We start from the raw sequence: 12,247 nt of genomic DNA on the forward strand, positions 1-12,247 counted from the left end.
TAGTTTTTTGACTATATTATCCTTTTTGATACAAAAAAAAAATTGGGATCTCTAAAGTCTAAGTGTCATTTTATTTTTTATCCGATTATCTTATGTGGGGGCTCATTTTTTGCAGGATGAGATGACGGTTTTATTGGCACTATTTTGGGGGCTATATGACTTTTTGATCGCTTGCTATTAAACTTTTTATTATGTAAGGTGACAAAAAAAAACTTTTTTGCACCTTTATATTTTTTTTTTCTGGACCGTGTTAATCTGGGGGGTTAGGTCATGGGGTAGTTTTATAGAGGAGATTATTACCGACGCGGCGATACCTAATATGACTACTGAGAACCAGTTTTTTTTTTTATCCGATGTCAGTGCTAAATTGGGATACAAATTTAGTACTCCATGGAAGTGTGATACTCCCTGAAGCAACAGTCAATGCAGAGGCCCGGATGATCGGGGCACGTGTCGCACTGAGTAGTGGTGTCCTTCCGTATCCCCCTCCTGCGACACACTCTGCACTTTTTTTGTGTTCGTCCCTTCTTTCCAGTATGGGGGACCACACCTGGAAAGTGTTGGCCAGGGATGATCCGGGCGCCTACAGTTCCCGAGGTACTCCGGCCTGCTCTTTCCCGGTCCGAAAAGATCAGGGCCTTGAGGACTGCCTCATAGAACTGGAGGAATGTCCCTGTGCTGCCAGCGCTTCGGGATAGTACAAAAGAGTTGTACATGGCAACCTGTACCAACTAGACCGCAACTTTTTTGTACCATGCCCGGGTTTTTCGCATGGCGTTATATGGCTTGAGGACTTGATCAGAGAGATCAACTCCTCCCATATACCGATTGTAGTCGACGATACAATCGGGCTTAAGGACCGTTGCTGCGGTACCTCGCACAGGGACAGGGGTGATACCGTTACCATGAATTGTGGACAGCATAAGGACATCCCTCTTGTCCTTATACCTGACCAGCAACAGGTTTCCAGGGGTAAAGGCACGGGTCTCACCCCTGGGGATAGGTACCTGGAGGGGTTGGGTAGGGAGGCCGCTTTGATTTTTCCACATGCTCCCACAAGCGGACGTGGATCTGGCGGCAAAGGACTGGAACAAGGGGATACTGGTATAAAAGTTATCCACGTACAGGTGGTAACCCTTAGCCAGCAGTGGGTACATAAGGTCCCACACAAGTTTCCCGGTAACACCCAGAGTGGGGGAACATTCTGGGGGTTGAATCTGGGAATCTCGCCCCTCGTATACACGAAATTTGTAAGTGTACCCTGAAGTGCTCTCACAAATTTTGTATAGCTTCACGCCATACCTCGCCCGCTTGGAGGGCACATACTGGCGGAAAATTAGTCTCCCCTTGAACGCAATGAGAGACTCATCAACCGCGACCTCCCTTCCAGGTACATGAATTTGGCCCCAAAGTGATCGATGACCAGCCGTGTCTTATACAGATGGTCATGGGCAGGATCACCTCGGGGGGGGGGGGGGGGGGGACATGCTGCATTATCTGAATAATGCAGACATTTCAGGATGGCCTCAAACCGGGAGCGTGTCATGGCCGTACTGTAAAGTGGGGTCTGGTATAGGACGTCCCCACTCCAGTACAGCCTGACACTGGGTTTCTTGACCAGGCCCATATGCAGCATGAGGCCCCAAAATGTCCTCATTTCGGCTGCACTGACCGGCGTCCAGCCACTGGGCCTGGCCAAAAAGGAGCCGGGTGTTGAGATGCGAACTGTTGGGCGTACAGATTCGTCTGCTCCACCATCAGATTTACCAATGGGTCACTGAAAAAATGAATAAATAAGTCATATTCAGTGTAGCCCACTGTGGAAATCTGGATTCCTGATTGGCCTACAAAATCAGGAATCACGGGCTCGTATCGCTCTGGGCTACACCAGACAACTTCACCGGCAGGGTGCTTCGGTGGATTTAACTGGTGGGCCAGAAAACCAGTACGAGCCCCAGAGCTGCTCGTACTAGTGTGGGCCACAGGGTCCCTAACATGGCGGTCCCCTTGCTCTGCCTGGCGGCGTCTCCGCCGCCTTGGGGGCTCATCATCATCGCTAGATGATGAGGAGGACACGGATGACAACAGGAATGTGGGGTCATCCTCGTCCTCACTGGGACTCTCAGAGTCTGAGGCAAGCTGGGCGTATGCCTCCTCGGCCGAGAACGTCCGGCGGGCCATAGGGGAGTGTGTGTCTGCGTGTGCATGTGTGGAAATCTTTATTTGGTGTGCATGTGTGTGGGGGCACGGGTGTTCGCGGACTTAACCCTAAAACTAACAGAAAAAAAAAAAAACTAAAAAAAGGGCAAAAAATGTGGAAAAAAAAATTCAAAACCGCTGATCAACCGTCCGAAGTTGATCAGCGGTGGGGTGTGAGATGCGCTAACAGTGACCGGACGCTAAGAGTGCCGGCCACAGTCAGCGTACACACACACAAAAAAAATGCACCCCAAAAAAGTGGGGGGGAGGGGCAGGGGGAGAAGCGGCAGCACCCTTGGGGGGTCTAGGGTCACACAGCTGTGCTGTGGACCCCAGACACCCTAACTTAGGGTGATGCAATAAAACTTCACAAACTAACTTTCTCTTTTTTTTTCCTGCCTAACCCAAACTTTCCCTATGCTTTCCCTATGTACCTGATGGGGGGTGCTGGGGGCACAGATCGGGTCCTGGGGGCACAGATCGGGTGCTGCTGGCAGCGATGGCGGAGACGTGCAGGCAGCTCCTCTCTCCTCCGGCTCCGGAACACAAAGGGAGGAGGAGAGGAGCGCCTGCCTCTTTTGAATCTGCCGCCGGACCGCCCACAGACCAATCAGAAGCAATCCTGAGTGGTGATGTCACCATCACCACTCAGGATCGCTGGATGGTAATTGGTGGGGTGAAATCACACCACCATCACCATCCTGTTCCGGGTTATCGGGTCTTCAGAGACACGAATAACCCAGAAACGCAGAAAACCGCAGGTCTGAATTGACCTGCGGTTTTCTGCGATCGCATACATGGGGGGTCACCGGACCCCCCCGGCGCATTTGCCCCAAGTGCCTGCTCAATGATTTGAGCAGGCACGGGGTTCCGATCGCCGCACGGCGGTGATCAAAAATACACAGGGCGTACATGTACGCCCTGTGTCCTTAACCGCCTCCGGACCGCCTAACGCAGATGTGCGGTCCGGAGGCGGCAGCCCTGCGCACGACGACGCATATACGCGTCATCTCGCGAGGGCCGGGATTTCCTGTGAACGCGCGCACACAGGCGCGCGCGCTCACAGGAACGGAAGGTAAGCGAGTGGATCTCCAGCCTGCCAGCGGCGATCGCTCGCTGGCAGGCTGGAGATCTGATTTTTTTAACCCCTAACAGGTATATTAGACGCTGTTTTGATAACAGCATCTAATATACCTGCTACCTGGTCCTCTGGTGGTCCCTTTTGTTAGGATCGACCACCAGAGGACACAGGTAGGTCAGTAAAGTCGCACCAAACACTACACTACACTACACCCCCCCCCGTCACTTATTAACCCTTTATGAACCCCTGATCACCCCATATAAACTCCCTGATCGCCCCCCTGTCATTGATCACCCCCCTGTCATTGATCACCCCCCTGTCAGGCTCCGTTCAGACGTCCGTATGATTTTTACGGATCCACGGATACATGGATCGGATCCGTAAAAATCATACGGACGTCTGAATGGAGCCTTACAGGGGGGTGATCAGTGACAGGGGGGGTGATCACCCTGATCACCCCCTGTCATTGATAACCCCCTGTAAGGCTCCATTCAGACGTCCGCATGCGTTTTGCGGATCCGATCCATGTGTCCATGGATCCGTAAAAATCATACGGACGTCTGAATGGAGCCTTACAGGGGGGGGGTGATCAGTGACAGGGGGGTGATCACCCTGATCACCCCCTGTCATTGATAACCCCCCTGTAAGGCTCCATTCAGACGTCCGCATGTGTTTTGCGGATCCGATCCATGTATCCATGGATCCGTAAAAATCATACGGACGTCTGAATGGAGCCTTACAGGGGGGGGTGATCAGTGACAGGGGGGTGATCACCCTGATCACCCCCTGTCATTGATAACCCCCCTGTAAGGCTCCATTCAGACGTCCGCATGTGTTTTGCGGATCCGATCCATGTATCCATGGATCCGTAAAAATCATACGGACGTCTGAATGGAGCCTTACAGGGGGGTGATCAATGACAGGGGGGTGATCAGGGAGTCTATATGGGTGATCACCCCCCTGTCATTGATCACCCCCCTGTCATTGATCACCCCCCTGTAAGGCTCCATTCAGACATCCGCATGTGTTTTGCGGATCCGATCCATGGATCCGTAAAAATTATACGGACGTCTGAATGGAGCCTTACCAGGGGGGTGATCAATGACAGGGGGGTGATCCGGGAGTCTATATGGGTGATCACCCCCCTGTCATTGATCACCCCCCTGTCATTGATCACCCCCCTGTAAGGCTCCATTCAGACATTTTTTGGGCCCAAGTTAGCGGAAATTTTTTGTTTGTTTTTGTTTTTTCTTACTAAGTCTCATATTCCACTAACTTGTGTCAAAAAATAAAATCTCACATGAACTCACCATACCCCTCACGGAATCCAAATGCGTAAAATTTTTTAGACATTTAGATTCCAGACTTCTTCTCACGCTTTAGGGCCCCTAAAAAGCCAGGGCAGTATAAATACCCCACATGTGACCCCATTTCGGAAAGAAGACACCACAAGGTATTCCGTTAGGGGCATATTGAGTCCATGAAAGATTGAAATTTTTGTCCTAAGTTAGCGGAAAGTGAGACTTTGTGAGAAAAAAACTTAAAAAATCAATATCCGCTAACTTATGCAAAAAAATAAAAAATATATATATAAACTCGCCAGGCCCCTCATTAAATACCTTGGGGTGTCTTCTTTCCAAAGTGGGGTCACATGTGGGGTATTTATACTGCCCTGGCTTTTTAGGGGCCTGAAAGTGTGAGAAGAAGTCTGGGATCCAAATGTCTAAAAATGCCCTCCTAAAAGGAATTTGGGCCCCTTTGCGCATCTAGGCTGCAAAAAAGTGTCACACATCTGGTATCGCCGTACTCAGGAGAAGTTGGGCAATGTGTTTTGGGGTGTTATTTTACATATACCCATGCTGGGTGAGAAAAATATCTTGGTCAAATGCCAACTTTGTATAAAAAAATGGGAAAAGTTATCTTTTGCCAAGATATTTCTCTCACCCAGCATGGGTATATGTAAAATGACACCCCAAAACACATTCCCCAACTTCTCCTGAGTATGGCGATACCAGATGTGTGACACTTTATTGCAGCCAAGGTGGGCAAAGGGGCGCATATTCCAAAGAGCACCTTTCGGATTTCACAGGCCATTTTTTACAGATTTTGATTGCAAGGTACTTCTTACACATTTGGGCCCCTAAATTGCCAGGGCAGTAGAACTACGCCACAAGTGACCCCATTTTGGAAAGAAGACACCCCAAGGTATTCCGTGAGGGGCATGGCGAGTTCCTAGAATTTTTTATTTTTTGTCGCAAGTTAGTGGAATATGAGACTTTGTAAGAAAAAAATAAAAATAAAAAATCATCATCATTTTCCGCTAACTTGTGACAAAAAATAAAAAGTTCTATGAACTCACTATGCCCATCAGCGAATACCTTAGGGTGTATACTTTCCGAAATGGGGTCATTTGTGGGGTTTTTCTACTGTTTGGGCATTGTAGAACCTCAGGAAACATGACAGGTGCTCAGAAAGTCAGAGCTGCTTCAAAAAGCGGAAATTCACATTTTTGTACCATAGTTTGTAAACGCTATAACTTTTACCCAAACCATTTTTTTTTTTTGCCCAAACATTTTTTTTTTATCAAAGACATGTAGAACTATAAATTTAGCGAAAAATTTATATATGGATGTCGTTTTTTTTGCAAAATTTTACAGCTGAAAGTGAAATCTTTACATTTCGATTAATAACAAAAAAAGTAAAAATGTCAGCAGCAATAAAATACCACCAAATGAAAGCTCTATTAGTGAGAAGAAAAGGAGGTAAAATTCATTTGGGTGGTAAGTTGCATGACCGAGCGATAAACGGTGAAAGTAGTGTAGTGCCGAAGTGTAAAAAGTGCTCTGGTCATGAAGGGGGTTTCAGCTAGCGGGGCTGAAGTGGTTAAGTACCAGGACATCAGGGCGTACCTGTACGCCCTATGTCCTTAAGAGGTTAAAGGCTACGTCCACCTTTGGGACAATTTTTATTATTGCATTGTACTTATCTTGAGCTAAAAATACTTTTTTCAATTAGTCTTTGTTAAAAATATTGAATCCTTTTTTGTGTACATAGCTGAGATGCTCTCCTAGCTGCCTATGGATTTTCTTCCTTTTCCATCATCTGGAGAGCAGATGGACTCCTTATCTCTGCTCTCTGACATTACAATTATAAACACTCATTATAGCTCAGTTCCTATCTCACTGATAAGAATGTGGCTTAAATAACTGTTTATGACCTCTTAGTAGTTTAAAGTTTATGGCACAAAGTGAAAGTATCAGTCTCACAGTTAGAAAAACAGTTAACCCTTTGTGACAGAATCAATATTTTTAATAAAGGCCATTTGAAAATATGATTTTTAGCCAAAAATGAGTTAAATGCAATCATAAACAATAATTGCCTCCAAAGTTGTCCTTTAAAGAGGACCTTTCATGCAATTTTATTAAGGGAGATATATACCTGTACTTGTAGGGTACACCCCGCTAATGCTGCCACCGTGCTTGATTTTTTAAAATATGCCTCCTATGCCCCGCTGTGCCTCGCCGGATTTCTCCCGCTCAGTATGCTAATACTGAGCATCGAAACAGGGAGGAGGAGACGCCAGGGTTTCTCAATGGGCACCTCCTTCTCCCTGGTGGTAGCTATGTCCAATCGCAGCGCAGAGCGTCACAGCCAGGGTTTTTTTTTTACTGCCAATACTGAGCGGGAGAAATGCGTCGGGGCACAGCGGGGCATAGGAGGCATATTTTTTAAAAATCAAGCAGGGTGGCAGCATGGTACCCCACAAGTACAGGTATATATCTCTTTTAAATAATAAAATCGCATGAAAGGTCCTCTTTAAATGCATGCTGCAGTCAATCTTCGGTTTTGGATTATATTACAATACTGGTCATTTGTTACTAATACTATGTTGTTTTATCTATGCACCTTATACAGTACAACATAACATTATGTTCTACTCATATTTGTCTACTTGTCACAAAAAATCTAATTACAAATTATAGTTTTGCATATACCATTACCACTAGGTTCATCGTCATTCCTCGTAAAGACGATGCACACCCTTTTCAACCATTTTTATTGCTTTAATGCTCCTCCTAAAATAAAATATGAAGCAGTTCATGGTAAATAGGCTTCCCTGGTCCGCAGTAAAATATAGAAATTCTCTGTATTTTTTAGCATTCTTCATGTCTAGAAAAGTGGCCAGTTTCTGTTGTGCAACTTCATTGCTGTAGTTTTGCACTGGTGGTGTGGCACTAAAGTTCCCAATGCACATAGCGATGCAAAAATGGATGGCACAAGAAACAGAAAAACAAAGCTGTGTTAGGGTACTTTCACACTTGCGTTGTTGGATTCTGGCAGGCAGTTCCGTCGCCGGAACTGCCTGCCGGATCCGGAAATCCGTTTGGAAACGGATAGCATTTGTAGACAGATCCGGATGCGGATTTGTCTCACAAATGCATTGCAATACCGGATCCGTCTCTATAGTGTCATCCAGAAAAACAGATCCGGTATTTATTTATTTCCCATTTTTAACGGTCTGCGCATAGGCAGACCGAAAAACCGGTGCCGGCATTATGCATTTCAATGGAAAATAATGCCAAATCCGGCATTCTGGCAAGTGTTCCAGGATTTTGGACTGAGAAAATACCGAGGCATGAGTGACTGAACTGAAGACATCCTGATGCATACTCTCCATTCAGTTTTTTTTCCAATATTGAACCCCTAAGATGGAACTCAATACTGGAAAACTTTATTGCTAGTGTGAAGGTACCCTTCATCCTTATTCTTCTCATTGGGGGCATAAAATACCCAAAGTTGTGATACTTAGTTAACTCTAACAAATGTATATACAGGGTGGGCCATTTATATGGATACACCTTAATAAAATGGGAATGGTTGGTGATATTAGTATATGTGAGGGGGGAAACTTTTCAAGATGGGTGGTGACCATGGCGGCCATTTTGAAGTTGGCCATTTTGAATCCAACTTTTGTTTTTTCAATAGGAAGAGGGTCATGTGACACATCAAACTTATTTGGAATTTCACAAGAAAAACAATGCTGTGCTTGGTGAGTATGTAATTTTATTCTTTCATTAGTTATTTACAAGTTTCTGACCACTTGCATATGCTGTGAAGATACGAGATGTGCAGTACCTGAAACTACGGATACTGGAAGCCTGTGCTAGCATTTCACCTGCTGTGTTGCTATCAGTGTGTGAAGAGTGGGAGAAGAGGGTTGCATTCACAATCTAACACAATGGGCAGCACATTGAACACATTTTATAAGTGGTCAGAAACTTGTAAATAACTCATGAAAGAATAAAGTTACGTTAAAACCAAGCACACCATTCTTGTGAAATTCCCAATAAGTTTGATGTGTCACATGACCCTCTTCCTATTGACGAAACAAAAGTTGGATTCAAAATGGCCGCCATGGTCACCACCCATCTTGAAAAGTTTCCCCTCTCACATATACTAATGTGCCACAAACAGGAAGTTAATATCACCAACCTTTCCCATTTTATTAAGGTGTATCTATATAAATGGCCCACCCTGTATTTCGTAGGGTAATGCTGGCAATGTTGTACAATAGCTGCGATACATATAATGATATAATGGCAATGCAATATAAATTTCTTATGTATCTCAGCCACTTTTGCCAGGAATTATATTTGTTAGTACTGTCATAAAGTCACTGAAAATAATGGTAATACATATGCTTGTGTGCATTCAGTACATTACCACTCCGACAGTATGAGGATTGTCTTGACAAGTCTACTTGTGCTACCTTCTGTGTCTTGTATAGAGGTCATCTGTCTACCTAGTCAGAGCGTCTTTTTCGCTGTCCTTTGGCAGTAGGTGATGGACTTCTGATTGCGCTCTGTTCGGCGTCCCACGTGGGTGTTAGATGTGGCTTGTCTTCCTCTCGTTCGGATTCCTCTGCCGATAGCGTAATGTTCAATGTGCAACAAGCACTTCTATATGGCAGGCTCTTCAAAGAGGATTTTCCTTGAATTTTAGAAAATAGGGCAAAGACCTCTATAGTGATAGATAATAGATGAATATCTTATAACCAAACGTGTTTCAGAGTTTAACCTTGCTCCTTCTTCAGTGGCTAATCTTATATTAACATGTTATAGATAGGTATATATATACACGGCTTTAGGGAGTGACTGATAATCAGATTGGCATCAAGTTAATCCCGGTCTGGATTTTTCGAGGTAGTTGTTATTTTCACAAGGTGTGTCTTGTTGTATAGTTTTTTGAAGATATATATAAAAGTGACATATTATATTAAAAAGATATATAAAAATAACATATAGTATAATAAAAGGAGAGGATGCCAAAAGTGTGAACAACATAATAAAATCTAAATACATATACAGAACTGAAAGTCATATATGAATGTTTGAAAAAATGAAGAAAACGCTTCTGCGTTTCCAATGCGGTTCCCATGTGTTTTTTCAGATTAGTACACAGAATAATTCCCTATGATCTGTACATATATGCAATAATGTACTTTATGAAATAGTGAATTGGAGGGTGGATATCGGATATAATTCGGGAAAAAAGAGTGTTGATAGTAGTATTTAAAATAATTCATATAGGGTCGTGTGAAGATAGTTTGATAGAGGCTGGGGATGGGGGGCTCAATGAGGAGGAAAGATAGAGGTGCTGGTAAAACAGCCTGACCTCTATTTATCATCCCCAACAGGCACCCCTCCCATTTCATAGAAATCCAAAGACCTCCATTTCTGCGTTGAGACCTGCAGGTATTATTGTATTGAATTCAAAGATTCGTCTCGATTCCATACATGACATGTTTTCTATATGATTTCCCCCTCTCCATTGTTTAGTGACCTTCTGGAAGGCCGTAAATATGAGTGATGTCGGGTCACTATTTTATAGTGTTTAGATACTGAGTGCTGTTCGAACCCTTTTCTTATGTTTGCAATGTGTGCTGATATCCTTTTGCTTAGTAGTCTTTTGGTTCTACCAATATATTGTTTCTGGCACGGACATTGTAGAAGGTAAATTACATCTGTTGAATTGCATGTTATACATTCTTCTATTTGATATTTAAACGTATTTTGGGTAGACACAACCTGTTCTATTTTTCTACAATATGTATAGCAGCTATTGTACAACATTGCCAGCATTACCCTACGAAATATATACCTAGCCTATATATTTGGCCTATTCAGGTGTTATAGCTGTTGGACATATTGCTACGCATAATAACTAGGAATGTGTACTAACCACCAACAACCATTTCCCAAAAGATGCAAATGAACCTATATAAACTGCAATGATCTTCCTAGGAACAATTATCATAAAAGTGAGAAATATTGACATACTATACAATATATACTACAAAATTTGGCATTTGTGGTATCTCCGTCATTATACATCACTGAATTTTTTTTCCGCAACAGGGACATTGTCATCATTGATATACTTCTGTATTAATACTTTATATAAATTTCTGCAGCAGGGACATTGTTACCATTGATATACTATTGCACTAATATTCTATATGCATTATTGTTACGCTTTACGTTTTATATAGAGGGATTTATTTTACTGTATATTTTATTCTATATGTTGAAAGGCGAAGAGTTAGCGCAACTTAGTAACCTATAAATACAAAAGTATGTTACATATGTATTTTAATTAAAGGGTGTATTTAATTTAAATGTATCTGTGTGTTCCACATAGCCCCGGATGAGAGTGCGCCTGTCACATTTATATTTTCTAAAATATACGTATGTGCTTCTGTAGACATCAAAACTGGTAAAGTGCCTGGATTCAGCATGTGACTGCTGCAGCCAATCACTGTCCACACCAGTAGACTGCTCAGGACACTGACTGGCTTCAGCAGTTCATGCTGTATTAAGGGACGTCACCACTGTTTGTAAACAAACAGCTGGAGGAGAATTGGAAACCACAGAGAACACCGCTGGAGAAAAAGGTGAGTATAATGTTGTTGTTTTGTTTTTGTTTTAGTTTTTTTAACAATTGTAGAGATTCTCTGAGATTTTTTAATTATCTATTATTTTTATGGCACCAAAAAAATGGTGACATATTCCTCTTAATGGATTTCTTACTTTTTTTTTTTCTTCACCTAGAAATCCTGCCTGTCTACCATTCGTTATTTGCACTGGCATCTCCTGATCTCAAGACTTGGTATAATCCAAATCACATATTTACAGTGGATGAAGGAATAGCTCACGTTGTGGTTTATCGAATCAGGTGCTGGATTTCAGTTTTTTTTTCTTAATTTGAACTAGTAATAGGTAGGCAGTTGATTAAAAATATTTAAGTGTACTTTTAACTGTTCTTCCAGTAACATGTAATTTGCCATATTTAGTCTGTCAACTCTCAGTATATGTTCACAAACCTTCTGAGCCCTCAAAACATATGTCAGCAGTAAACCAATAAAGTGGACAGGGAGGAGGGGGCTGCAGTTTTACTGTCTAATCGTGAAACAGCATGAGGGTAAGAGAGGACGTGGAGCAGTAGAACATGAAGACATCTGGCTGACGTGACATTAGGAAACACCCACTCATTAGGCATAAGAAAATATGCATTTCCAGGGGCAGAAGTGAAAGCATATTAGACATATATCTATAGCTGCCTAAGAAGCAATTACTGTTTCTCTAACAATGGGTATGATTTGATTATGTTTTGGTCTTTATTCATATCTTTATAAGCATAATACAGGTCTTAAGATGTAGTAAAGGTCCAATAGCAAAAAGAGGACTCCATAATAGATCCATAAGATGTTGTCAGTTTGGGTCTTTAGACCACAGTTGGGCAGGAACTTGCATCCATAATAAAGGCGAACGAATGTGTCCCTATTGCACTTGTGGGAAACTGACCTTAGACCAAGTCATGAGTCATAGAATTCTCTCTAACTCTAAAAATATTGTATAAAAAAAAAATTATATAGACAGATTGGAAATTCCTGTCTCTGTTTCACTA

The 12,247-nt window shown here is 43.1% G+C and overlaps 1 protein-coding gene across 2 annotated transcripts in view; it reads left to right on the forward strand.

Annotated features, from left to right (window-relative positions):
- Positions 1-12,247, forward strand: part of JAK3 (Janus kinase 3) — a 283,985-nt gene that overhangs the window by 31,926 nt on the left and 239,812 nt on the right. For both annotated transcript variants that reach the window (XM_044285317.1, XM_044285325.1), the window contains exon 3: positions 11,392-11,515. In XM_044285317.1, coding sequence (XP_044141252.1) covers positions 11,392-11,515 — 124 coding nt within the window. The remainder of the gene's footprint in view (positions 1-11,391; positions 11,516-12,247) is intronic.

This window comes from Bufo gargarizans, chromosome 1 (genome assembly GCF_014858855.1).
Source record: "Bufo gargarizans isolate SCDJY-AF-19 chromosome 1, ASM1485885v1, whole genome shotgun sequence".
Lineage (NCBI taxonomy): Eukaryota > Metazoa > Chordata > Amphibia > Anura > Bufonidae > Bufo > Bufo gargarizans.